Below are 25,735 nucleotides of genomic sequence, written 5' to 3'. Positions count from 1 at the left end.
ACGAGAGACTCCTAACTCCGGGAAACAAATAAAGGGTTGCAGAAGGGGAGGTAGATGGGGGGATGGGGTAGCTGAGTGATGGGCACTGAGGAGGGCACTTGATGGGATGAGCACTGGGTGTTATACTATATGTAGGCAAACTGAATTTAAATTTTTTTAAAGATTTTATTTATGTATTCATGAGAGAGGCAGAGACAAAGGCAGAGGGAGAAGCAGGCTCCCCACGGGAAGCCCGATGTGGGACTCGGGGTAGGATGCCCACAGGGGTCTGGCCCTAGACTGTCTCCTTCCCTCCATCCTTTGAAAAACAAGATTGACTCCAGATGAAAGACTTATCAAAGTTGAATTTAGGTAGTTCTATCATCCAAAAAGCCAGTTTGCCAAACTGCCCATAGTGTTGTGTCATCAAACATAAGTAGAAGGCTCTCCAGACATTTGAGGGAAGCTTCCAACATCATAGAGATGAAACAAAACAAGCAAACAAACAAACAGGGAATTGGGAGAAACAGAAAAATGCAGAATCTAAGATAATCTATTAATATGTATATACATGGGTGTGTGTTTCTCAATAACCTCAGAGATAAGAACGGCAGTCGTGAAACAAGAGCTAGATGTTATAAAAGAGGAACAGGGAACAAAAAACTAACCCTTTGGAATTAAAAATATGATAACTTAAATTTAAAGTTCAGTGCAGATGTTTGAAATTAAAGGAGAGAAAAAAGCCAGAGCTGAGGGAATAGTCTAAAGCACTGCTCAGGAATCTGCTAGCACTAAGCAATGCCAGAGCTGCCTGAGGCCCTGAACCCTCCACCGCCCCCCAATGCTGCTGCCATCCCAGAAGGTCCTCCCCCAGTGAAGGAGCTCCCAACTCTGGCTGCACACTGGATAGCTTTTTAAAACCCCAACACCAGGCCATATCCCAGATCAGCTACATCAAGAATGCTGGGGGTCAGACTAGGCATCCATATGCTCTCCAGATCATTCCAATGTGCAGCCAAGGTTGAGAATCTCTGACTCGATGGGAAGAGCATAATACTCAAAGAGCACAAACAGATGAAGTAAATAAGTGGCGAGGCTATGCAGGATCTGGTTCGCTGCATCTTGGAGGGAAGTAGGATAGGTTTGGAAGGGGTTTGAACCACAAAGGATGTTACACAGAGGAAGTGTGGCTGATGTGAAATGGAGTCAACCGGAGCCATGTGCTCAAGAGAGCACTCTTGCACTGCTTGCTGACTGTGGTTCCCCCATGCCTAGCTTTCCTCCAAGTCAGAAAAGACAGTAAACCATGGAACTGCATCTCTACTTTGGCTGCTAGCCATTGCTGTCTGGAAGGAGAACTCAGAAATGAAACTCTGGGTAGGGAAAAGGCAGCCTCAGAGCAATCCAGGCCTCCAGCTAAGATAGACAGTCAACTACCCTGAGCCATTTTCAAAGGCCCAGCATATGCTCAGCCAAGCAGCATGGACTGCATAGTATGGTTAGCATGATGGCCTTTGTTTTACTGACGAGGAAACTGACACTCAGCAAGAGACTACCCGCGGCTTAACGCTCCCACCAGCAGAAAGTGGTGGGGTCAGGATTTGAACCTGGTTCAATCTGCTCCACATTTGGAGCCTGTCTTCATCACACTAATGCCATGACCCCTTCAGCAGGCCTCCTCCTATCACTGAGGCAGGGAGTGGGTGACCTTCCTTTCTCACCCCAAGGCCTCCCTCTGATGAGGGTCAATCCTGCTTCTGGCACCTGACACACTGCCTGGCCCAGGGAGATGCTTAGTGATGGTTTGTTGAATGAACTGAATGATCATGGGACTATCATTCTCTTTAGGCATCTGAGTCTCAACAGAACTAGCTACAGTGTTGCAAGAAGACCAAAGCTGAGGTGGTAAGGGATGCCAGGAGCGAGGGGACTAGGAGAAACCAAAGACCCAGGCCCTCCTTTAATGGGGAGTTTGGAAGGGGATGACTCTAAAGTTGAATCAGGGTGAATTATACCAGGCTCCCTTAAGGGGTGGCAGTCTCAGGCCCACCTTGGTTAGCATATTTCCCCAAACAGTTCTCTATTTTGTGCACTGTTGTGCACTGTTATATTTAAGAGAGAGAGGGAGTGGGTGGAGGGAGAGGACATGGGAAAGAATCCCAAGCAGACTCCACACACTGAGTGCAGAACCATACACAGGGCTCGATCTCATAACCCTGAGATCATGACCTGAGCTGAAACCAATAGTCAGATGCTTAACCGACTGAGTCACCGAAGCAGCCCACAACTCTCTTAACATCACTAAAATTCCTGGGACCCCTGGATGGCTCAGCAGTTTGGCGTCTGCCTTCGGTCCAGGGTGTGATCCTGGAGTCCCAAGATCGAGTCCCACGTTGGGGTTCCCTGCATGGAACCTGCTTCTCCCTCTGCCTGTCTCTCTCTCTCTCTCTCTCTCTCTCTCTCTCTCTCTCTCTCTCTCTCATAAATAAATAAATAAGATCTTTTTTTTTTTAAATCAGTAAATTCCATAGTGGTGCTCTTGGCATCTTATGAAGAGCACAAGGCTATCTGGAGAAAAACCACCTCTCTTTCTACCTGAGAAAGTTTTACCTTCATCTCCATTTCCCATCGGGATCCATGGAGCTTGACATTTGTCTGGTCTGTTAAGGGAGGACAGTCTGGACATAAATGAGAGCCTTTGGGCCAAGATGCCAAGAGCTCTCACCTCCATGTGGAAATGCTCTTGTACCCAAAGGCACCATGTGTGGTGTCAGATGCCAAAGACACACAGAACATGATGAGTCTCTTATGGACAAGAATCTCTGAATTGTGGGTGGAGCTCACAATGGCAGGCTCAGTCTCCCACCTACAGGGGTGTGAGTTTGGGGGCAATCTGCTGAGCTGGGGAGCTCTGTGGAAATATTGCGGTGGAAGGAGTGAAATGAAAATACCTGGATATGAGAACCACAGGCATAAAATGAAAAGCAGCTTGAAATGCTGTGCTAGCCTCAGCTTTATCACCTCCTCTGGGATCCCAGGGTGGCCATGTAGAATAAGAAGGGAAATAGAAGAGGTCTGAAAATACAGTTCACCACAGGGGAATCTTGGAGAAACATCTTCATTAGGAAAGCTGAGCAGCTCAATAAAAAGCCCCACTGGAGGCCCTTAGCCACCCCAAACAGGGCCACAGGGACCGTGTCATCCCCAGGGTCAAATGTGGTCAAACATCTCAGTTCATCTGCCCAGGAGTCACCCCTCTTCACCCCACAGAGACACAAAACAGGGATACCGGCACGGTGCCAGTTAGGCGAGAGCCAAAGCCAATACACTTTATTATTCTGCCCACAAAAGCTCTCTATTGCATTCCATAACCCACTAAAGAGCACCCGGAAAGAAAACCTGACCCAGGAGGCAGCCTGAGAACAGAGAGCATGGCTGACACCCAATGAAATGATGAGGAGGCTTTCAGAGATGGCCAGCCTTAGTGACAGGCTTGGAGAGACTGAGGGATGTTAGTTGCAGTGAGCCCCCTCGGAGCCCGGCTCCAGCACCCTGGGCTCTACACAGAGAGAGGGGATGGGGCTTTAGGGTTAGGGTTGAAAAAAGGCCAAGTCCAGGCCCTGGAGACAATGGCCTCGGCTTTCTGGGCCGGTCACTCTCAGAACCGGCCCCCCGGGCAGGGCACACAAATGGGGCGGGGGCTGCAGGTGGTACGGACTGCAGCAGGACCGCAGGAGACTGCAGGAAGACAGGGGAGGCACGACTTGGCTGGCGAGTGGTCAGGGGCACACGGGTTACCAGGCAGCCTAAGAGAAAGAGAAAGTTCTGGTTACGGTGATTTTCCCATTGCTGTTTTCAATAGCTCAGAGCACTTTAAAAATCACTTAGTCCTGCCCCCTTGTTTTACCAATGGGGGGAAAATAGACTCCTGGGGAGAAAAAGGACTGCCAGGGTCACACAATGAATTTGTGCTAAGACCGGAATGAAAACCCCAGGGCTCCTGAAGGCAGATGCTGGGCTCTTGCCAGGCACCAGGCAGTCTCCCCAGAACTTGGTAGACTCAACCAGGAAGACGAGGGAGCATGCAGCGACACTCACTTGCCCTCCTCGCTCTCCAGCAGGCCCCGGTACGTGTTGATCTCGCCCTCCAGCCGGGCCCGCACGTCCAGCAGCACCTGGTACTCCTGGTTCTGCCGCTCCAGGTCAGCCCGGATCTCGGCCAGCTGCGCCTCCACGTTGCCAATCAGGCACTGCATCTGGGCCAGCTGGGAGCTGTAGCGCGCCTCGGTCTCCGCCAGGGTGGATTCCAAAGCATCTCGCTGTGAGGGTAAGGGTTGGGTAGGCAAGATGAAGGTGAGAGGTTAGAGAGATGCACTTAATCCATGTGGATCTCAACGAGTCCTCAGAATCCAAGAACAGAAGGTCCAGGAATCACTTTGAAGCAGGATACACCACAATCGGACATCTCATTTGAGATGGCAGATTAGCCCCTGTAGCCTCCTTGATCTAGAGAGTTATCTCCTGGTTAATAATATCTCTAAGGAAGTGATAATTACTCAGAATGAATCTACTTACACAAGCATAAGAGCTGCTGCCAGGACATGTCAGTTGCTATAGGTCTCCCGTGTTTTACCACTGGGACATTTGTGAATGGAGGCCGGGACCTCATTCCCTCTACTCAGAAAATCCCTGATGCTCAAGAACTTGGACCCCTGGAGCCTGCCTCTGTGGTCAGAGCCTGGAGGGCAGGGGCTCATGTGCTGCTGAGTCTGGTCCCCCAGCAGCCCTGCTCCAGCCTTGGGCTCACCATGCTCTGCTGGGCCTGCAGCTCGATCTCCAGGGCGTTGACTGTCCGCCTCAGCTCAATGATCTCCGCCTGGCAGGACTGCAGCTGCTCTGAGCTGGACACCACCTGCTGGTTCAGCTCCTCCGTCTGAAACATACACACACAGGACTGGTCAGGAACCTCAGGACTCAGCTTCAGAGGTCTACAGAGGCCACATAGAATCATGAGCCAAGAAGGATCTTCCAGAACACCCAGTCCAACCCATTCATTTCATCCCTGAGGACATTCTGCTTAGAGGACAGCAACCTGCCCAAGGCACACAGCACAACATTGAAACAGAGCCAAGGCTCAAGCTCAGTTTCTTGACTCGGAGCCCCAAGTTCAATTCTGTTTGACCCACCTTGTGTCTCTGGTGTACTGTTTGCAGGTACCTACCTGAGTGTTGAACCATTCTTCAGCATCCCGGCGGTTATTCTCCACCAGGGTCTCATACTGACACCTCATCTCATCCAGGACACGGTTCAGGTCAACTGGTGGGGCAGCGTCCACCTCAACATTGAGCCGGTCACCAAGCTGGCAGCGCAGCGAGTTTACTTCCTATGGCACAGATCAGGGTCAGCACGAACTTTCCCAGCTGACTGCCTCACCCACCCTCCTCTCCTGTTCCCCCATTCACCTCCTCCCCATGCTTACTTGCTCACCTCCTCCCCTGTGCTCACCTCCTCATGGTTCTTCTTGAGGCACAGCAGCTCCTCCTTCAGGGACTCTACCTGGGCCTCCAGGTCAGATTTGCACAGGGTCAGATCATCCAGGATCCTGCGCAGACCATTCATGTCTGACTCCACCAGCTGCCGCATGGACACCTCTGTCTCATACCTGGCAAGTACATAACAGGATGCCTGAAGCTACATTTCCTTTTTGTGTCCAAGTCAGATCCCATCCCAGGTTGTCCTGGTTCTGTGTGTCCTGTCTTAATGCCTCAGTGACTTAGTGCAGCCAAAACCCTGCATCCCAGCACCACCAATGTCCAATTCCTCCGGCCCCCAACCAAGGAGCAGGCAGGACACTCACTTGGTTCTGAAGTCATCTGCAGCCAACTTGGCATTGTCGATCTGCACCACCAACCTGGCATTCTCTGCTTTGGTGCACAGGGTCTGGGGAAATAAAGGAGTGACATCAGTGAAAGGAAGGACAATCTGCTGGCTAGAGCTCCTCAAACCTGGCAAGGGCCACCTCCAGAGGGAGGGAGTCAACCATCCCTGGATTTCCAGCATCTGAGGCTCCAATGTGAAGGCTTACAGGCATGCAGTAGGGATCGGATAAGGAAGCATCTGCATCTCCTCCCAGGGCAGTGCCTCTGGGTCCTGTAACCTGGTGTAGAGGGGGAGATGTGGAAATCCTGCAGCAAAGACTGGCATGGTGGTTGCCTCTTATCTTCCTATCTCCCAGGCCACTGGGCACTCAATCACAGCATACTCTGTGATTCCTTGGTCAGAGTTGGTCTCTCCCAGGAGCCAGCAGGGACCCTCAGGGGATGTGGCCTGGGCAAGAAGGAAATTTCTGATGGGCTTTTCCTTCTCTGAGTTCTTTATAGAAAACATGATATGCACCAAAAAATCAAGTCCAGTCTCCTCATCTTAAAAAAAAAAAAAAGAAAAAGAAAAAAAAAAGGAAGAAATTAAAACTAATAGAGGTAGACCATGCTAGCAAAAGTTATGCAGCCAGTTAGTTCATAGAGCCTGTATTCAAGCTCTGGCTCCCCCACCTGCCAGCTGGACCACCTGGAATAAATCACTTAACCAGCCTGAGCTTTGATGTTCTCATCTGTAAATTGAGCTGATGATAGCTCCCTCACCAGATGACTGGGAGGAGCAAATGAAGCCGCAAATGTGAACACTCTCTGTGCCCTCTGGAGTGTCACACAGGAGCAGGGCTACTACCACAAGTAATCTGGCTTCCAGTCCAGTGCTCATGACATCAGACTCCTGGGCAGCCAGAGCCACCCTCACCCTAAACCTCTTACCTTCTTCTGGAGCTCCTCGATGGTCCGGAAGTAAGACTGGTAGTCGGGGCACAGGTAGGGCACCTGCTGCTCACACCACTCCCGGATGCGGCTCTCCAGGCTGGCATTCTCCTGCTCCAGCTGGCGCACCTTCTCCAGGTAGCTGGCCAGGCGGTCGTTCAGGGACTGCATGGTCTCCTTCTCGCTGCCAGTGAGGACACTCTCCCCAAACCAGCCCCCACCCAGGCTGTAGCTGGTGGCAAAGCCTCCGGGTGGGAGGCAGAGAGCAGGGAGGCAGCTGGCAGGCCTGCAGCTGATCCTGGTAGGCCCGACCGAGCACGCAGAGAAACTCCGGGCCCCTCGGGAGAGGCTCGGGAGCTTGCAAGAGCTGCTGGAGTACATCGCCGACACACGAGCAGAGCCCCCGCTGGCCCCTCCCAGGCCCTTGAGAGACCCCGAAGAGAAGCTGGCCTTGAGGCACTTAGAAGCCATGGCCTCAGCAGCCCAGACACAAGTGATAGGTCTTCGAGCCCCGGTGCCCCCCGATACGGAGAAGCAGCTCCTCACCCCGGGTTTATATCTCCGCTCCAGTGGGCGTTGGCCTTTACAAAGGGTTTTCTCCTCATTAAAGTTAATACCACTTTCTATAAGAACCCCTCATTACCCTGTTATTTATCTTCCCGTGAACATTTCCTGGCCTCGTAAAACGGGAGCCCGTTGAACTGATGGCTATGTCGAGACGTCTCCTCCGCCCCCTGTTGCAGAGAAGACCAAGTATCCATCAGTTCTTCAAAGAGGCCTGTCATCCAAGCCCAGACCTCAGCCTCTGCATTAGGAGGTGTGGGAATCCACAGCCACGGTCTCAGCTTTCTTTAGCATTATCTCCTTTTATGGGCCCAAGGAAGTAGAGGAGGCCTCTAGTTTGGCCCCTGGGCAATGGAAGAGCAAGCCTGGTTATTGCAGGAAGCAGAAACCTCCTGCCCAAGGAGACACAGAAGGTTCCAGAATGGTCCTGGCAATATGGCTATAGTGACCAACTACCCCAGTTTCTGAAGGACAGTTCTGGTTTTAGTGTCAATACCCCCATAGCCCTGGGAACCCCTCAGTCCTATGCAAAATGGGAAAATTGGTCGCCCCAGGCAGAGCAGAGCCTCAGTGGACAAACCCCCCACTCCCTCCCTCCCTCAACCAGGAAATCCGGCTGGTTGTATAGCCCCCACATCAGCCAAAACAACTAGAGGTCAACTAACTGAGCACCTGCCCATGGTGACACTTACCATGTACAGAAAGGTATGTCTTCCCAGGCCCTGGCTGAAAAGCAGAGAATCCTTTCCTGCTGGCTGCTTTCAGGGCTGAGGTGAAGTGTGGGGGCGTGATCACAGACCTCCTCAGAAGACACAGTCTGAACTCCAGAGTTTTATCTCTGCTATGGGAGCCATCTGGGCTGATGTCCAAAAGTTTGACAAGGGTGAGCTATTTTTCCAGAAAACCCAATGCCAAGTGAGAGAGGCCTGGACGAGGGACTGAGAGCTGAGCCAGAGAGCAAGTGAAGCTATAGATGGGGCCTCATTGGGTGGAGCCCCACGCAACTCGCCTTCCAGTCTGCCCTGTGGTTTGGGGTCCCGCTTACTCTTCTAGGGACAGGTTTTACCTTCCTGTCAGGAGAATGGCCATGAGCTGAGTGCCAGCAGCCTTCCTGATGCAACGCTCACTGCTGTCCCGTGCATGGTCTCACTTCACCCTCATGCTGCCCTGTGAACCTAGGCTTGTTACCCCCACCTCTGAGATAAGGAAACATCTAGAACAGTGCCTGCTCCTGGTGAGTGCTCGGGAATGGCAACCACTGTGATTACCGGTCCCTACATGGGTGGAGTCTTGCTGTACTTAAACTGAGAGTGCTAAGCAGCTGTCACTAGGGAGTGGAGATGGGCGCTGAGCCCCTAGGGCATCATCCCACAGGCCAGGTGCATGTGTTTGGGGACCCTCAGATATAGAACTCTCATGAGTCATCATGCCCTCCCACACCTAGGAGCCTGTTGTGACCAGCACCTGCCCAGCAGCAACCCCAGGCCCACTGGCTGCCTCACCTTCTCCTCCCTAGAAATCTACTGTGTCCCAGTGCAAAGGACACAGCCCAGCTGAGAGCCTGGAAGAGCCTCCTTTGGTGTTCGTGTTTTCTATCCATGTGAGTACAGGGCTCCACCAAAGCCCTGCTAAGCTATAGCTTCCCATGGTATGGGCTCGATGAAGGCCATCTGGATCCACAGGATCTGGAGAAGCCAACAGCAGCCAAAGCCCAGGAAGCCCCATGCTGTTTATACAGCCGTGGGGGTCACATGGGTTCCTAGGCAGGGCTCCACACCTGTGCTGCCCGGAATGGGTTTGTCTTCCTCCATTCTGCCCAATTAATGACAAGGCTAATGGTACCAGCCACCAGCCACTAAGCACTTAGGACTGCCAGGCCCCAAGCTGAGCTCTCTGCAGGCATTCTCTCATTCACTGCTCACAACAATCTCATGAGATTGGCATCACCAATAACCCTATTTAGTAGATGAGTAAACTGAGACTTGGAATGTTTCAGGAACCTACCCCTACTCCAGCCCTGCTTTGCCCTCCCAGCTCTGAATGCCCGTGGCAGTGACTGATGGCTGATCTGTTGGCCCTCCCTTCACTGATGTCCTCAAATTATATGCTGTTTGAGTCCAGTCTTTCCAGGAGACTCTAAGTTCTTGGAGGCAAGGACAGACCTCCTACTCCTCTTGAAATCTCTATTGTGCAAGCACAGTGCTGGCTTCCAGATGTCTCAGAAGAAAAGGGTAAATGAATGAATGCTTTGCCTGGAGTGAATTGTGCTAAATAAGAAAGCAAAGAAAAGATTTTGAGAGAAGGAGAATGGTAAAAAAAAAAAAAAAAAGGAGGAAGGAAGGAAGGAAGGAAAGAAGGAAGGAAGGAAGGAAAAAAAAGTGGGTAGGGAGCTGGGAGGGAAAGACATTTCCAAAATCAGTCTTACTATCCCTACTGCTATGGATGGCAAACTAAAGAAATCAGGCTGCTCTGTGTAGGGGAGCAGCGCCTGCCCACACTAACCCTAAGAAAGTGTTCTCTGGGCCAAAAGCCATTCTGCCAGAGGGAGCCAAGCCCACAAGCCAATTCTGTGCTCAAGGCATAGCTAAAAATTCTTGATAAGTTTTTTTAGGTAATTTTATAAGACATATAAATGATATTTTTAGGGGCACCTGGTGGCTCATTCAGTTGAGAGTCCAATTCTTGATTTCAGCTCAGGTCGTAATATCAGGGTCATGAGATCAAACCCCATATCGGGATCTAGGGTGTCTGCGGAGTGTCTGTTTGAGATCCTCCTTTTCCCTCTGTTCCTCCCCCTGCTTGTGCTTTCGTACTCTCTCTCTCTCAAATAAATCTTTAGAAACAAACCTGTAAGTAATATTTTTAAGCTCTGAAGTAGCCTCTAAGTCATTCTTAGAATGGAAATGGTCTATTTCCATTCTTCTTAGCCCTCTTTTTATTAGAACCAAATAATTACCTGGAACCCCTTATCAGCAAGAACTGATCTTGTATAGTAAGTATGCTAATTAATTCCCTCCAGGACCTGTGGACTCTGCTGAGATGGGGTCTGCTTCATCCCCAGAACATGCCATGAGTACTCCCGGCCATACTCTAAAATACCCTTCACTCTCCTCCTTCCTGCTCTGCCCATCCTTCAAGGACCCCAGTAATTCCAAATATCCCCTAAATCCCCAGCTCTCAATGATCTATCCCCACCCTGAGAACCTGACAGCCTGCCCCACACACACACTTGCCATCCCTAGTGCTGCGTAGCAGCAGGGGCAGTTGTCTCCCCAGCTGGGTTATTAGCTTCTTGAGGACTGGGCCTGTGATCCCACACTGGGTCCAGTTGCTTCCCTGGTGCCCCCACTTCTCCCTAGATGCACCTCTGCATTAGCACTGGGCTTTTCATGCATGGGGGTACATCTGTTTCGGTACACATCTGTTGACTGACTAATTGATTTGAGTGTGTGTGAATGAGAAAGATAGCCAGATAGCCTCTCAGGAAAGTATAAACAAGATCAGAACCACCTTGAAATAAAGTGTTATGTTCACTCTAGGGAAATTTGATAAAAATGTAATGTTTTATATCATGTCTCTCTTGATGTCAAGAAAAGAGCAAGACACAGGCATCAAAAAATTTCAGAGGGCATTTCCTAAGTCTGCCACTGGCTATACCAGGGTGGATCCCCAGCAGGGTTAAGTTCTGGCCAACACCACAGTGAGTGATTTAAACTGGAACTCAGCTAACAAGGTGTGTGAGGTTGAGAATAGGAGGGCTTCCTTAACCGGTGCAGATGCCCTGAAAATTTCATTAAAAACTAGGCAAAGCTACATGAAGAAAGCACCTACAATCACACAGGGCAGTCTGAGACCCCAAGATGAGGCACGCCATAAACTGTAGAGTGCACCGAGAAAGGGAACACACTGTGCAGTGTGAGGAGTTGACAGTGTGATTATTTGTCGGGACACAACCCTGTGTGGTCTGTCTGCCGGCAGTAGCAGGGCAGCTCGAATAGAAGGCTCAGTCCCCTGCCTGGTTCCTGGCTGTATCCAAGCACCAGCAAACGGGTGGGATGTGCTCTGTGCACCCCTGGTGGCCCACCTCGCCTCTCTGCAGCCTCAGGCCAGAGTGGGAAGAGACAGACCTCAGGCCCCAGAGCCGTGTGGAACACAGAGAGAAGCAGTGCAGACCAGGGCTGCACCTCTGGCTTTGTCCAGCAGGTAGTAATGATTCAGGTTGTGGAGGGGGAAAGGGAGAGACACTGTACACTGGGAAGAGCACCAGAGTCAGATTCAGAATAGTAGGACAAAGGCCTCTTCTCTGCCACTCACTGCTGTGTGGCCTGGGGCAAGTTGCTGTCCTCTCTGGGCCTGTGTTCTCAACTAAAGAATAAATCAGAGGGACAAAGAAGGCATGGGGCCCTCAGAGTCCTCATAGGCCATGCTTCTCCAATCAGAGGGGTGTCCGGGGCCCAGCACAGTTAGGCTGGATGCCCAGAAGCACACAGCCAGCCAGTAGGATCTGGGGCACTCTGACCTCTGCCCCACAGTGAAGTTCCTTACCGCCCCCCCCACCCCACTCCATGTCTGATTCCCCACACTTCATTGTCACTGCCTCTCACTTCATCCCTGTATCCAGCACTAGGGACAGGGAGTCACTTGGCCCTCCTGCCTTCATCTCCCAGCTCCCCTCCCTGGGGTGGTCTCCCCAAGCTGGCTGCCTGACGTTTGCTGCTCCCTGGCTGATCCTGGAAACCTGTCCCCTAAACCATCACCAGTGTCAGGCCAGGGGGTGAGCCAGCAGGGTGATAAAAGCTAGACAAAGGAGGAGAAGCTTGAAGGGAAGGACAGGTAACCACCAGATCCAGGCAGGGCAACCGAGGAAGGCTGGCTTGGGAGTCTTTGCCCCTTGTGGGGCCACCCCAGGTGGGTACCCATGGGCAGGGCCAAGCCTATGGGTGATGGCTATACCCATCTGTTCTTGTGGGCCAGGGCCGGAGGTATCACCATTTTTAAATGTTTTTCATCACCCTGTCACTTCCCACTGCTTAGACCCAAAGAAGACAGACCTGAAACCAAAACCCACAACTTTACTGTGACCCTTGATCAAACATCCCCACTAACTAACCTCATGAGAATAGACAGAGTCAAGTTTGCAATGCCAAGAGAATACACTTTATTGGGTATATTTCCAGGGGAACCTAGTTTTGCATAGCACAAAAGCAATTAAGTCCAGAAACACAATCTAAGAAGTATTTTGGTAGAAAAAAATCTGCTGAGCGGGGAGCCCCTCTAGGGAATAGGGGGTCGTGTAGAGCCGGGAGTGACAGGAGTGTCCTTCTAGGGGCTGGCTACAGTGAGCAGGGCTGCAGGTGTTCCCTGGAGGAGACGACTTTCCCATCTCTGATCTCCTCCGTGATGGTGCGGATCTGGGTGCTGACCTGCGGAGCTGGGCCACAGGGCACAGCTGGAGCACAGGGCATGGTGGAGACATAAGGCACCCTAATCGAAGGCTTGCCTTCCGTGGCACAAGGGTGAGCCGGCAGCCTGAGGACATGAAATCATATCAGAGTGCATTTGGCATCGGGGTATGGGACTGAGATTCCTGTTCAAAGGATTTAGGGGATAGAGCGATTATAGGTGGGTAATCGCTTCAGTGCTCTGACCTGAAAGGGCTGCATGGAGGGAGACCAGGAACTCCCAGCCAAGCATGATGGTTAGGAAAGCACTGGGAGAGGGGTCAGCTTATCCCCCGGGGATGACCAAGCTGGGACCAGAAGGAATCTCAAGAGACAGGCTTCAGGTCGATCCCTGTCATTTGTGCAATGACCTCTGCAGGGACTGACACCCTCTCCGAGGCACCGACAACAGCTGGTCCAGGGAGCCCTGTCCCCACACCTGGCTCTCCGGGGCCCACAGCCACTCACTTGCAGTCCTCGCCCTCCAGCAGGCGGCGGTAGGTGGCGATCTCTGACTCCAGCCGGGCCTTGACGTCCAGCAGCACCTGGTACTCCTGGTTCTGCCGCTCCAGATCACACCTGATCTCGGCCAACTGGGCCTCCACGTTGCCAATCAGGCACTGCATCTGGGCCAGCTGGGAGCCGTAGCGGGCCTCGGTCTCCGCCAGGGTAGATTCCAGGGAATTCCTCTGCAAAGGGAAAGAGGAAGAGCTGCTCATGGAAGGAGTCCCCCCCTACCTAGAGCCCCCATCCCATAGCCCTGAGTATCTGCATATCCTGTGTGATCATGCCCCGCGAGAAGCCCCATGCTGAGGCCGGGGAGTCAGGGCTTGCCAGGAGCCGAGGCCGGTCACTCACCATGCTATGCTGGGCCTGCAGCTCGATCTCCAGGGCGTTGACGTTGCGTCTCAGCTCGATGATCTCTGTCTGGCAGCACTGTAGCTGCTCTGAGCTGGACACCACCTGCTGGTTCAGCTCCTCCGTCTGAAACGCAAGAGAGCCCAGAACATGGTCAGACCCAGGGAAGCTACTTGCAAGGAGAAGCCCTGCCCCAGGAGCCTATGGTCCCGGGCTGCCCCAGCCCCACCTGAGTGTTGAACCAGGTCTCCACGTCTCTACGGTTATTCTCCACCAGGGCCTCATACTGGCATCTCATATCATCCAGGATCTTGTTGAGATCCACTGGGGGGGCAGCATCCACCTCCACATTCAGTCGGTCCCCGAGCTGGCAACGGAGGGTGTTGACTTCCTGCGGAGAGGAGGCACAGAGCCATGAGGTTGCAGAAAGGATGCCAGATGGAGGATTCAAGTAGCTGGGTTCAAATCCTCCTCCCTCAGGGGCCGGCTGTGTAACCTCAGACTGACTCTTAACTTCTCTGGGCTTCAGTCCCCTCCTGGACATTTACTTCCCTCTTCTGGGGAATCAGGAGAGCAAATTGAGATGATGCGAACATCAGGCAAATAGAATACATATAGTTATCAGGCACTAGCATCCAGAGGGAGATTTTGGGTCATGGGCAGGAGAGTGGGATCAGTGTGACCACAGGCTAGCGACTTAACTTCTCTGTGCCTCATTTTTCTCATTTGTAAAATGGGGTTATTATGAGGATGAGATGGAGTGAGAGCAAAATGCAAAGCATTTCAGATAGTTCCCGGCATACAAATGTCAGCTGGAGTTTCTGTGGGAGCAGGGGTCACCTTTATGCCCAAGGGTCACCAGGGGGGTTTCCCTGCTAGATAGGGAACACTGGAAGATCGCACGGCACCACCTCACCTCCTCATGGTTTTTCTTGAGGCAGAGCAGCTCCTCCTTCAGAGACTCCACCTGGGACTCCAGGTCCGCCTTGCACAGGGTCAGCTCATCCAGGATCCTGCGCAGGCCGTTGGTGTCAGCCTCCACCAGTTGCCGCATGGACAGTTCCGTCTCGTACCTGTGCACACAGAGCCCTGCTGAGTCTGTAGGGAAGGACCTGGGCACAGGTTGCCCTCCATCAGCTGCAGGGGCTGATCTGGGGTCAACAGCATGGTGAGCCTTTCCTTGGACCCAGAAGGGATCCAGGGCCTATGCTGTATTCCCACAAATGGTTCCACCTGGCCTTACTCCTGCCTCCCTAGCATCCAAGGCTGGGGACAGAGATGAGGGAAAGCCCAACAGACCTTCCCCGATGAAGCCCACTCACTTGGTCCGAAAGTCGTCAGCAGCCAGCTTGGCGTTGTCAATCTGCAGGACTAGCCTGGCGTTCTCAGCCTTGGTCAGCAGGATCTGAGGAACAAGGGGCATCCTGTGAGCTAGAAAAAAACCAGCAGTGGGGGGTGGGGGGACGGGGATCACCCAGCTCACAGAGGCCTTCAGCACCAGTACCTTTAGCACCTCTAGCCCTGAGCCCTGAGCCCTGAGCCCTGAGCCCAGGTATGGAGGAAGCATCAGTCCAGGAGGGGCATCACTAGGAGTAGGCCCCAGACTGGCACAGTGGGATGCCTCAGGGTGAGAGATGGAAAGAACCAGGCCAACCTGGATTCAGGTTCTGCATCTAACATTCAGAGGCTCTGCAATCTTGAGCAAGTTGCTGAACCTCCCTGATATTTAACTATCAGCATCTGATAAAATGGGTTCAGCAATACCCATCTCTCCAAGATGAGGCATAAATAATCCAATGGATAAGAAATGTCAGGCACAGTGCCTGCATCCAGTATGGCCTGGGTATATGTTATTGCCCTTCCTAGAGCTGAGACAGCGAGGGGAAGAGAGGGATGACTGGCATAGTTATAAGCAAGCAAAAGACTCATAGAGAGAGGTCTGGGTTCCCCGGGAAACCAAGACCCCAGATAGAAAAGCTTGCCCTGGACAGAGAATTCCCTGAGAGCTACATCAGTGGGTAGCCCCTTGGGATGAGACAAACCACCCACCCCACCAGGGCTAGGGATGCTGGAGAGGGGCCAGGTCCCCATTACCTTCTGCTGGAGCTCCTCAATGGTCTTGAAATAGGACTGGTAGTCTGGGCAGATGTATGGGATCTGAGACTCATACCACTCCCGGATACGTCTCTCCAGCTCCGCATTCTCCCGCTCCAGCTGGCGCACCTTCTCCAGGTAGTTGGCCAGGCGGTCGTTCAGGAACTGCATGGTCTCCTTCTCGCTGCCATTGAAGGAGCCCTCGCAGAACCAGCCCCCACTCCCAACAAAGCCAGAGGGGTAGCACCCAGCAGATAGGTAGGAGCCTGGCAAGCAGCTCCCGAGGCTGGACAGGCCCAGCCTGGCAGAGGAGACAGACCCCACAGCACCAGCAAGACTGGGGACCCTGCAGGAGCCCACAGAACGGACAGAGGACACCCGAGAGAGGCCACCTGCTGTGCCACACAGGCCCTTGACAGACCCAGAGGAGAAGACCGGGGAGCAGCCCTGGGTGGCCATGATCCTAGCAGAAGCAGGTCGCAGTTCAGCAAGGAGCCCAAGTTCTAGACTCTCAAGGCCTCTCTGGAGTGTTTATATACACTCTCCATGGGGTGTTGGCATGTTACTCTTGGGAAAGCCTATTCCTCTTCCAGAAAGCTAATCTCATTAGAATGTGATTTTTGCTACTCACCCAGAATTTCTTACCTTGTAAAAAAAAAAAAAAAATTTTTTTTTCAAATTTTGTTTGCTAAGTCAGGACTCTTCTCTGTTGTCATTTCCTAGCAGAATATGAATTTTATTGCCTCTTCAAAGTCTTTGCACCAGATCCCATAAACCGGGAGTGGCCTCACAAATGACATTTGTTTCCTGCTCTCTCCAGGTGCCCGCCCCTGAGCATCCTGGTCTGCTCACTTGTCACCCCCATCCACTTCTCGGTGCTCACAGGTGCTCACAGATGCCTGGGCCCCTGGGATGGTGAAAAGGGAGCAAAGGGAACTACGACTCATGGAGTTACTCTGGGCCAGATTCCTGGTTACTTTCTTTACATCTCATGACAGTCCTGGGAGGTGGCCAATCTGTCTCCATTTCACCAACATGGAAGCAGACATGCCATCCAACACAGCTCAAAATAAGCTTGCTCCAAGGTGAGCAGTGAATGACAGAGCCCGGAACTGAGAACAGGGCTCTCAGACCCCAAATCCTACACTCTTGTCCCACTGCTTCCCTCATATAACCAAGGGCAAATGCAGGCACCCAGAACTTAGGGACCGGAGACCTAGGACAGTGGAGGTCATCACCCTACCCTGCCTGCCTCACGCAAATATGAGGAGAGTCAAACAGAACAGAGTAAAAGTGTTTTGAAAGCCATTGGGCACCATAGATATATTGCTTACACAGGATGGTCTTTGATGCTGGTTTATGGCTGTGGACAGCAGAGGATCATGAGTGTGAGCCCTCAAAGGGGCTGCTCCCGGGGCAGTTTCCTTTGAGACCTGCAGGTCTCTGAACCTAGGAGAGTGGAGTTGGGATCCTGGGGCAGCCTACACAGATCCCCTGAGAGATACATCAATGCAGGTGACCAGAAAGTGTCAATGCAGACTCTTTGGACAGGGAAGGAGTAAGAACAAACGAAGCACTGCCAGGTAGTTAGCAACCTGGGAGGAGCACCTGAGAATTAACCACCACAGGTAAATTCCTTCTTCCACCTCCCAAAGTGGGATTTCCCAAGGCTCAGGCAACCTGCTCACTCTTCTCCCACACAGACTTGGTTTGCAAGACTGGCGTTTATGGAAGCATTCATGTGCTTCTGAAGGTGTAATTTAGCAACCTCTTAAAATGCTTTATAAGCTTCTCTCTGGTATTACTCAGGAGGACTGGCTGTGGTGCACACACCTCACCCAGTACAGTGGCCACTTCAACAGGATGCCTAAGAGCAGCTGGTCCTGCAGGTGAGAGTAGGGACATCAGGCCTCCAGAGCGCTGGCTGCCATGGGGCCAGTTCCTTACAGCAGCTGCATCTTCCCTGCTCTCCTGGCAGATGGGGCTGTGCCAGAGTTTCTCAACCTCAGCACTGTTGACATCATAGACTACATAATTCTTTGTGGTGGGGGCTTTCTTTGCATTGTAACATGTTGGCAGCATCCCTGGATTCCATCACCAGATGCCAGTAGCAACCTCCTTCCCCCAGTGGTGACAACCAAAAATGTCTTCAGACAGTACCAAATGTCCCCTGGGAAGCAAAACCAGCCTGGTTTTGAGAACCACTGGACCATCAGGACAGGGATGGGGCCTCTGACCAGACTCCTATAAACATCCCCCTTTCTTTTCTAGGAAAACTAGTACAGAATCTGGCTGTCACCATGGGGCCCACTCAGGCAAGTCTTTAAGGCACCCATGCTTCAATTTACCTCATTTGTGACACAACATGCTCATCCTCAGGGCAGCCCTTACTGGACCCCGGCACAGCTCTTCTCTGGGGCCTCTGACTGCCAGGCATCTCAAGTTAAAGTTCTCATTCTCTGAGGTCTTTAAACCCCTCCGCTGTGTAATCCCTATCTGAAGATGATTCTGGGTTTCTTTCAGGGCAAGGAAGGGGGCAGGTATCTGCTGCTCTGGCTGTTCCATCACTCTCAGCCTATGGATTGGGAGGCCCAACATGGGCCAGTGTCCAGGCAGGTGTCTTCCAGGCTATGAGGTGAGGTGCATACCTCCTCTGGAGCAAGTGACAAGCGGGCCAGAGAAGGGCCCTTGGTCACTCTTGGTCCCCTGCCTTTTCTCCATGTTGTGGACTGTGGACACAGGGAAGTATGGAGAGAGCCTTATGGAGGAATTCCTCTGCTTTCTTCCACCTGGAAGCCTGGACCATAACACGATGAAGTGAGGCCCACATGGAACAGATGCTCTACCTGCATAGGGAAGAGAACCCGGAACTCACAGAGCTGCTCATCTCCCAGCACAGCACCAGCCAGCTGCCCACCCGGCTCCCCATGGTGACCCAACCCTGGAGAAAATCCACCTGTTCTGTGTTAAGTAATGTTAAGTAAATCAGGAGTGCCCATTCATCCAGTTTTATTTCAAAATAGAGCCCTATTCTGAGACCATGCTTTCTAAAATTAATCTGAAATACACTGGGCTAAAGGTCAGGTGGTCAGGGGCCTGGATTCCAGGCCAAGCTTGACCCCAAACTCCCCAAGTGAGCCCATTCACTCGGGGCCGCAGAGCCCCAGTCTGAACAGGAAGGGCCTAAACAAAACAAGCTTGAGGCCCTTCCATCTCAGGCATTATACGATTTGAGGCCTACCTAGGCATTTCCTGTAGATGGGGCCAGAAGTCACCTGTGTCAGTCTGTGACTCATTCACTATCTGCCACAGCCACCATCCCTTCTTTGCGTCTGACCTATAGAAAAAAAGAATAAAGAAGAGTTACAGAGGCTCTGGCCCATGACGTAGAATTTTCTTTTCTTGTTATTTTGTTTCTGCAAACTCCCTCGGACCCCAGGTAGCCCTCTGCCTCTACACCTCCACACACAAAGAGCAATGGCTTGGGCTTCCTCCTGGCCTTCAATCATAAGCAGAGGCCACATTCCGGGGCTGTTCCCCAGAAGCCCCCATTCAGAGGTACAGTGTCACCAGGATATTAAGCGAACATCCCAGCTGAAATGACATCTCCGGCCAACTGAGCCAGGGACATGGCTTTGCAAAAGAAGGGGTTCAGATAGTGTCAGGCTGGACAGTGGGGCCCTGGGCCTGAATTCAGTCAGACCTTAGTTCAAGCTACTCAGTCACTCTGAGCCTCAGATTTCCTTAAGAGGCACTGCATTCACACAGGACTGTGAGAAGTAAATGGAAACATGCTTGATAAAAAGGAACTGGTGTCATGGATTTAAGAGATCAAAACTGCTCTTAGAACCCATCTAGTCTAGGGAACCACATCTGAGTGGCTCAGTGGTTTAAGCATCTCCCTTCAGCTTGATCCCAGGGTCCTGGGATGGAGTCCCACATAGGGCTCCCTGCTCAGTGGAAATCTACTTCTCCCTCTCCTTCTGCCCTTCCCCTACTTGTGCTCTCTTTCAAATAAATAAAAATTTTTAAAAAGGAACCCATCTAATGTAAGCCTCAGTAAAATGCTATGTCTAAGGGCACAAACCACTTGCCCTGGTTTCCTAGAATACTGGCCTAGTACAGCTGTGCAAGGAAAGATAGGGCCTCTGACCCTTATTCTAGCAGCTTCCAAAAGCCACCCCTACTTCCTGCTGGCACAAGTGCTGGTTTTAGGGCTACAGAGCTGATAGGATGCTCTCTGCCCACCATGGCTCCAGCTTCAGGGGCAAGGGGATAAGGTGAGATGCTGCTGCAGGAGCATAAAACACCCTGGCTTTTCCCAAGCCCATCTTGGAAGGCCACCAAATTCAAAATCAGCCACTGGGTTTGTGGGTCCTTCTTTGATAAAAAGAAATTTCCATTCTCTAATGAGCTTCCCTCTAAAAGCCAAGGTTCTCTGTAGGCAAAGACCCAAGAAATCAAGTCTGAGTCTCCTTCCCAGCGGATCAATCCCCTCAACACAGAAGGGACCAGGCACAGCCTGTCACAGTGTACCCAAGGAAGAAATCAGGGTCCCTCTTTCTTGCTTCTCGGGGCTGTGGTTAAAAGATGCCAGTCACCACCACCACAGAGTGTCCCAAAGGCATCAGAGGAAGCAGACAATGGGCCATGGGGCAGCTAGGTCACCTACAAATGGGCACCAAAAGGAACAAGATCATTCCAGAAGCACAAAGTCTCTCTCTCTCTCTCTCTCTCTCTCTCTCTCTCTCTCTCAGAGTGGACTGCTGGCTTAGGCTTGAACTTCCTGGTTTTCCCCTCATACCTATTTGATCTCTGACGCCCATACACACAGGTCCTGCAGAATTTCCCACTATAAGATAAGGCATCTAAGAAACACTGATCCCAGGAATGCCTGGCTGGCTCAGTTAGAAGAGTGTGTGACTCTTGACCTCCGGGTCATGTGTTTGAGCCCCATATTGGGTGTAGAGATTACTTAAATAAATAAAAACTTTTTAAAAATTAAATAAAAATAAGTTTTAAAAAGAGAAATGCCAAGTCTTCAACCCCTTAGACCCTATCCAACACCCACCCGCCCGAAAACAGGGACACCTACACTGACCTTCATTTCTTCCCCCACACAACTGCTTTTTCCATTTATTCAAGCAACAAGGCCCCTCCCAGAAAAGCATGGTTACTATATATTCTGTGTCCATTAACCACATCAAAAACTCGTGCCAAATCTGCTGCCAGCTGTTAGGTTCTAGTCCAGACATGCAGTCACAGGTACATCAAGTTGAAGGAAGCGTTATGGGAGGGGGAAAAACTTCAATTAAGACATTTTGAGCCACCAATTTGGTTTGTTAAAAAAATCAGAGAAAGGTCTCCCTTCCTTAGTCTTGATGATCAGAGACTCAGAGCTATTACCAGACCTGCTAAGGATAGGATTGCCAGATGTAGCAAATAAAAATCCACACAATATTGGGACATACGTGTACCAAAAATTATTCATTGTCTATCTGCAATTCCAAAGTAACTGGGCAGGGCTGCCATCTTAGCCCTCAGAGGCAACAGTGAGCAGGACCCTGACATACCCTGCTAGGCTGTCCTCTCTCTTGTCCTGGCCACCTCAGTGAGGCCTTCCTGACCTTCCTCATAGCAGCTTCCTTGAGCAACATGACTCAGATCTTCTTAGGCAAGATTTGACAGGTCCCTCCATGCTCATTTCCACTCCCCCAGCTTGGTCCAAGCCTACACCTACCCCCTGCTGTTGCCAGCCCTCACCAGGGTTAGGACAGTCTAGACACACACTAAGTGACCAAGGGGATCTTTCCCCACTCCTTGGCTGCCCCTCTACAGGCCCCAGAGCCTGTGCTCAGGGGCCTCAGAAGAGCTGATGAGTAGGCCATTGCCCTGATCTGTGGCTCCTTCTGAGTCTCCAGGGCTCTACAAGTCTCCTGGGGATGTGGTTTCTTCATGGCCCTGAATCCCCAATGGGCCTGGACCTCACCCAGATTAGGCCTTGAAACTCCTACTTCACCAGAACTAGAACTCTCCTCATTTCCCTCAACATACAAAGGTACTTTCTTTCTCCCCATGGGGGTATAATTTCAGCAATTGCCCAGGCCTTCGGGATTCTTTCTAAACTGCTGTGCCCTCGAGGGAGGCCCAGAGAGCCACCCTGACCCCAATCTTCAGCCATACCTCTCCGGTCTCTCTCACCAGGCTCTGCCTCCTGCAGCCCAGGGCCCACGTCCCACCTAGAGCCAGCTCCTCCTGCACACCTGTGTCAGCTGACAGCTCCATCTGAAAGAGTCCAGGGCCTCCTGCTCAGATGCACTCGGCCCCTGACTCCCCCCACCCAGCTTTTATGGAAATTTCCAGAGCTGTCAGTGCTCTCCCTGATGTGCCTAGAGAACCTGTGGTTTGTGGGAGATGCACAGCCAAGCCCACTGGGAGAAAGAAGCAGTACCTCAGTCTCCTGCGTCCCCTTGATTTAGGTACCACTTAACCGAACTACAAAGCAAATTTCCCAAACACCCAGTTTAATTGGATTCCATCGTCCACATTTACGGGGCCTGGTGTGCACTTGGTCTCAGTGCCTCCTACTCACAACAGCGTGTCTGCAAACCAGACTGTGGGCTCCGGGTTGTAATTAACTGCTTTCTACTGTGGAGTCCACTTTCAAACCAGTCTGAGATCCTTGGATGAAAGAAGCCACAGAGTCGTAATGGCTGGTCTTAAAACTGGCCCAGAAAACTGGATGCCAGCTCCTTGCCAGCTGCCCCCTATTTCCATCCCCAGCAGGTGCCTGTATGGGTCTCAGCAGCCACCCACCAACCTGATCCCTCCCAACTTCTGCAGGAGGATGGAGTCTCATGTGTGCAGAACCGCCCAGAGGAACAGCTCAAAGGGAGGCCTCCCCTATACCCTGCTCCACTCCAGCCACTAACAGTCCCAGGAACACCATCCGACAGGGGGCAGGGCCCTGGGCAGCCCTGAGATGCCCTGACCCAGGCAGGGAGACAAGAAGCTCCAGCGGCTGACCTGGGAAAGATGGAGCTGAGCATATTCACACATCATTAACCACTGTGGAGGCCGAGAAAATTAAGGCCATTCCACCTCAAGTTTAGCATTAGCACAAGTACAGCGATCTTAGGGCCCTGTGAATAAGAGCTGAACTTTACAGGAAAAACTGCAGAATGTCCTTGACAGGAAATCCCATATCAGAAAGACAACAGAGCTCAGAATGCCCTCGGCAGAGAATCCCATATCAGATCTTAAGAAACTCCCCCACCCTTTCCCCCATACTGGAATGGAAAAAATTCCTCCACCCCTTCTGAAAATCCCCTAGACCAGCTCATAAAAAACCCAGCTGTAACGTATTTCGGGGTCCAAGCTCCTGCTCTGCTGTGTGGTTTACTTGGACCCAAGCTCGAGCTTGTAAATAAACCCTCGTGTGTTTGCATCGGTGTCGGCTCCTTGGTGGTTTCTCGGATTCGCAATCTTGGGCCCAACACCACAGCCTTCCCGTGACAGTCCTTCCTTCTCTTCCCTTGGGACAGACCATGATATTTCCCCCTCCCAGAAAGCCCCAGGCACCCTTCATCTCACACTCTGGGTCTTTCATGGACTCTCAAAGGTTGCCACCCAAAACAGAGACAACAGGCACCCAAGGAGTCTCAGGGGTACAGTCCTACCCTCAGCCGTGCCCTGCTCTCCAGAGTGCCCAGCAGCCCAACGCGAGGCTGGGGACTGGCCAGGGCCTCATGTTGAGACCACCCCCAGTAGGATCCGGTCTAGGGCTCTGTCCCTCCACCCTGGGTCCCCGCAGGTGGCCTGGGAGGAACAGATCTGCTTCCTGGAGTGAGCCTGCCCCCTGCAGGGCCCAGGCAGGCCATGCAACGCCATCTGGCAGGGCAGAAGTTCGCTGCCGCATCCAGGGGGTGGAGCCTGAGGGAGAGGGAGGCACCTTTTGCTGCAGGTAAGGAGCTAGGTGACCGGGAGCAGCCGGGAGTCACAGAGGCGACACAGCAATTGGCCTCGCTTGCGCAGCACCTACCATGTGGAGGCGCTTGCCTCCCGAGTCTGACTAGCTCTGCGGCACTCGGACACCACAGGAACATTCCCAGGAATAGCCCCAACCCTAAGCACTGGGGCTTAGGAAAGAGCCTCATTTCTTTCCCTAGATTCCCAGGGCTGAACGCTTGATTTTGTTTTGGGTTTTTTTGTTTTGTTTGTTTTTTAAAAGTTTTTATTTATCTACTCATGAGAGACACACACAGAGAGGCAGAGACACAGGCAGAGGGAGAAGCAGGCTCCCTGCGGGGATCCCGATGCAGGACTTGATCCCAGCACCTCGGGGTCACAGCCCCAAGCCAAAGGCAGACGCTCAACCGCTGAGCCATCCAGACATCCATGAACGCTTACCTTTGACAGAAGGCCGACCACAGTCTTGGAAAGCACCTTGGAACATGGATCCCCGCTCTCACGGTAGGCAGCCCACTTCACCAGTCTGGGCCTCAGTCTTCAGATGTGTAAAATGAGCACAATGGTGCCAACTCATGGACTTGTTACCAAGATGAAATAAAGAAGGAAAGGGAGCTCTGTAAAGAGTCAAGTGCTAGACACATTGTTCCTTTCCCCCTTTATTTTCATCCCTTCTGTGTTGGCATTTCTTGCCTTCACATGTCCTCAGTGGCCATCACAACATAGAGACTAGCCAGAGGCTCATAGCCGCAGCCCTGGGAAGCTGGGGTGTGAGCCTGGGGTGGACGTGGGCACCTAGCCAACAGGGGAAGGAAATAGGGACCCAGCAGTCCTGATAAATCTGCCCTCCCTCACATGGCCACCCCCTACAGATGACAGGGGAGGAAACTGAATCCCAGGTGAAAAGTCCCACCCCTCAGACAGCGTCACTGAGGTGACCATACGCTTCCAGTTCTGGAAGGCTCCTGGTTGGCTTGCAGAGCCCCTCCTGGGCTTCCCTCCTGGCTTCCTGGAGACTCCCAATAGGGCCACAGAGGTGCTTATATGGAGTCCAGCTTCTCAGCATCATCCCCGGGCTGGGTGAAAGGGCCCCAGGCCAGAGCCCCCACCAGGCCCAGGGGTCAGCTCACTGCTCCCCATGGACCACTCACCTCAAACCCCACCAGGCTCATCAACACAAGCTCAGAAAAGGAACGGGCTGCCCCCTAAAGAGCCTTGGCCTGGGTCTCATGGGGAGGGGCTGCTCCCAACCCAGCCAGCCTGGGATATGGATGGACCCCAGGGGCCCTTGGAACAGCTACAAGTTTCAGCTTTGAGGAGCTCCTCTGGCCCTGGCCCCTCCCTCAGCCTGGGGACACCCCTTCTCTTGGCACTCTCAGTGGAATGTGCTTCCTTACCTCTTTCATCCCCACAACTCATCTCTATCTGCTCTCTCATCCTCCATCCAGCACGTTTATTGGGCTCCTAGAATATTCGGGGTATGGATGAGGAGGACTACAAAACTGTGCCTGCTCTGAAAGAACTCACAGTTAGGGAAGAGAGTCAGAAAGCTCTCGTTTACTGAGCACTTACTATGTGCCGGAGACTGCCCTCACCACCTGACTTTCATACCCTCCAAGGGAGGTAGCATTGGGTGGGTGAGGAAAGCGAGTCCACAAAATAAGTCTCTTGGCCAGGGTTATGAACAAAGCATGTGGCAGAGCCGGGACACGCAGAAGGGGGCTGTTGCTCCAGAGCCTGTGGCCCTTATGCCCTGCTCTCCAATAATTGCTGTGATGGTCATCAATATACAGGGATGCTGGGGACACTGGAGACCTTGGTAACAGATGGAGAATGCTGGGAGTGGTGGGGGATGACCAGAGAAGGTGTAGCATGAGCTGAGCTTCAAAGGTTGCAATCGCTTATTGTTGGGGGTGCCTCCTCCCTCTGCAGGGCAATCAGTCCATGGACTCCTTGAAGACAGTCACCACCTTTTGCCCTTCTGTCCAGGCCCCCATACAGTGCCTGTACACAGCAGGCACT

At 52.3% G+C, this 25,735-nt stretch overlaps 2 protein-coding genes across 9 annotated transcripts; both read right to left on the bottom strand.

Annotated features, from left to right (window-relative positions):
* Positions 1-3,276: 3,276 nt before the first annotated feature.
* On the bottom strand, positions 3,277-7,340 carry KRT35 (keratin 35). The gene is made up of 7 exons (XM_055321061.1): positions 6,789-7,340; positions 5,837-5,919; positions 5,485-5,641; positions 5,201-5,362; positions 4,787-4,912; positions 4,078-4,298; positions 3,277-3,785 (listed from the first exon to the last, which is right to left on the bottom strand). Exons 1-7 carry the CDS (start codon positions 7,257-7,259, stop codon positions 3,638-3,640), a joined length of 1,368 nt encoding a protein of 455 aa, XP_055177036.1. The 5' UTR covers positions 7,260-7,340; the 3' UTR covers positions 3,277-3,637.
* Positions 7,341-12,486: 5,146 nt separating this feature from the next.
* Positions 12,487-24,180, bottom strand: KRT36 (keratin 36). 8 transcript variants are annotated; one of them, XM_055321009.1, is made up of 11 exons: positions 21,929-23,124; positions 18,987-19,082; positions 18,394-18,591; positions 18,094-18,241; positions 15,746-16,390; positions 14,974-15,056; positions 14,568-14,724; positions 13,881-14,042; positions 13,652-13,777; positions 13,262-13,482; positions 12,487-12,881 (listed from the first exon to the last, which is right to left on the bottom strand). In XM_055321009.1, exons 5-11 carry the CDS (start codon positions 16,202-16,204, stop codon positions 12,686-12,688), a joined length of 1,404 nt encoding a protein of 467 aa, XP_055176984.1. In that variant the 5' UTR covers positions 16,205-16,390; positions 18,094-18,241; positions 18,394-18,591; positions 18,987-19,082; positions 21,929-23,124; the 3' UTR covers positions 12,487-12,685. The 8 variants fall into 8 exon arrangements, with proteins under 8 accessions (XP_055176984.1, XP_055177004.1, XP_055176993.1 ...); XM_055321029.1 differs by lacking the exon at positions 18,094-18,241 and adding an exon at positions 17,579-17,628; XM_055321018.1 differs by lacking the exon at positions 18,094-18,241 and adding an exon at positions 17,080-17,108.
* Positions 24,181-25,735: the final 1,555 nt, after the last annotated feature.

The sequence above is a fragment of the Nyctereutes procyonoides genome, unplaced genomic scaffold (assembly GCF_905146905.1).
Source record: "Nyctereutes procyonoides isolate TBG_1078 unplaced genomic scaffold, NYPRO_anot_genome, whole genome shotgun sequence".
NCBI lineage: Eukaryota > Metazoa > Chordata > Mammalia > Carnivora > Canidae > Nyctereutes > Nyctereutes procyonoides.
Note: the sequence above shows the minus strand (reverse complement) of the source record. Positions and strands in the feature narration are given on the sequence as shown.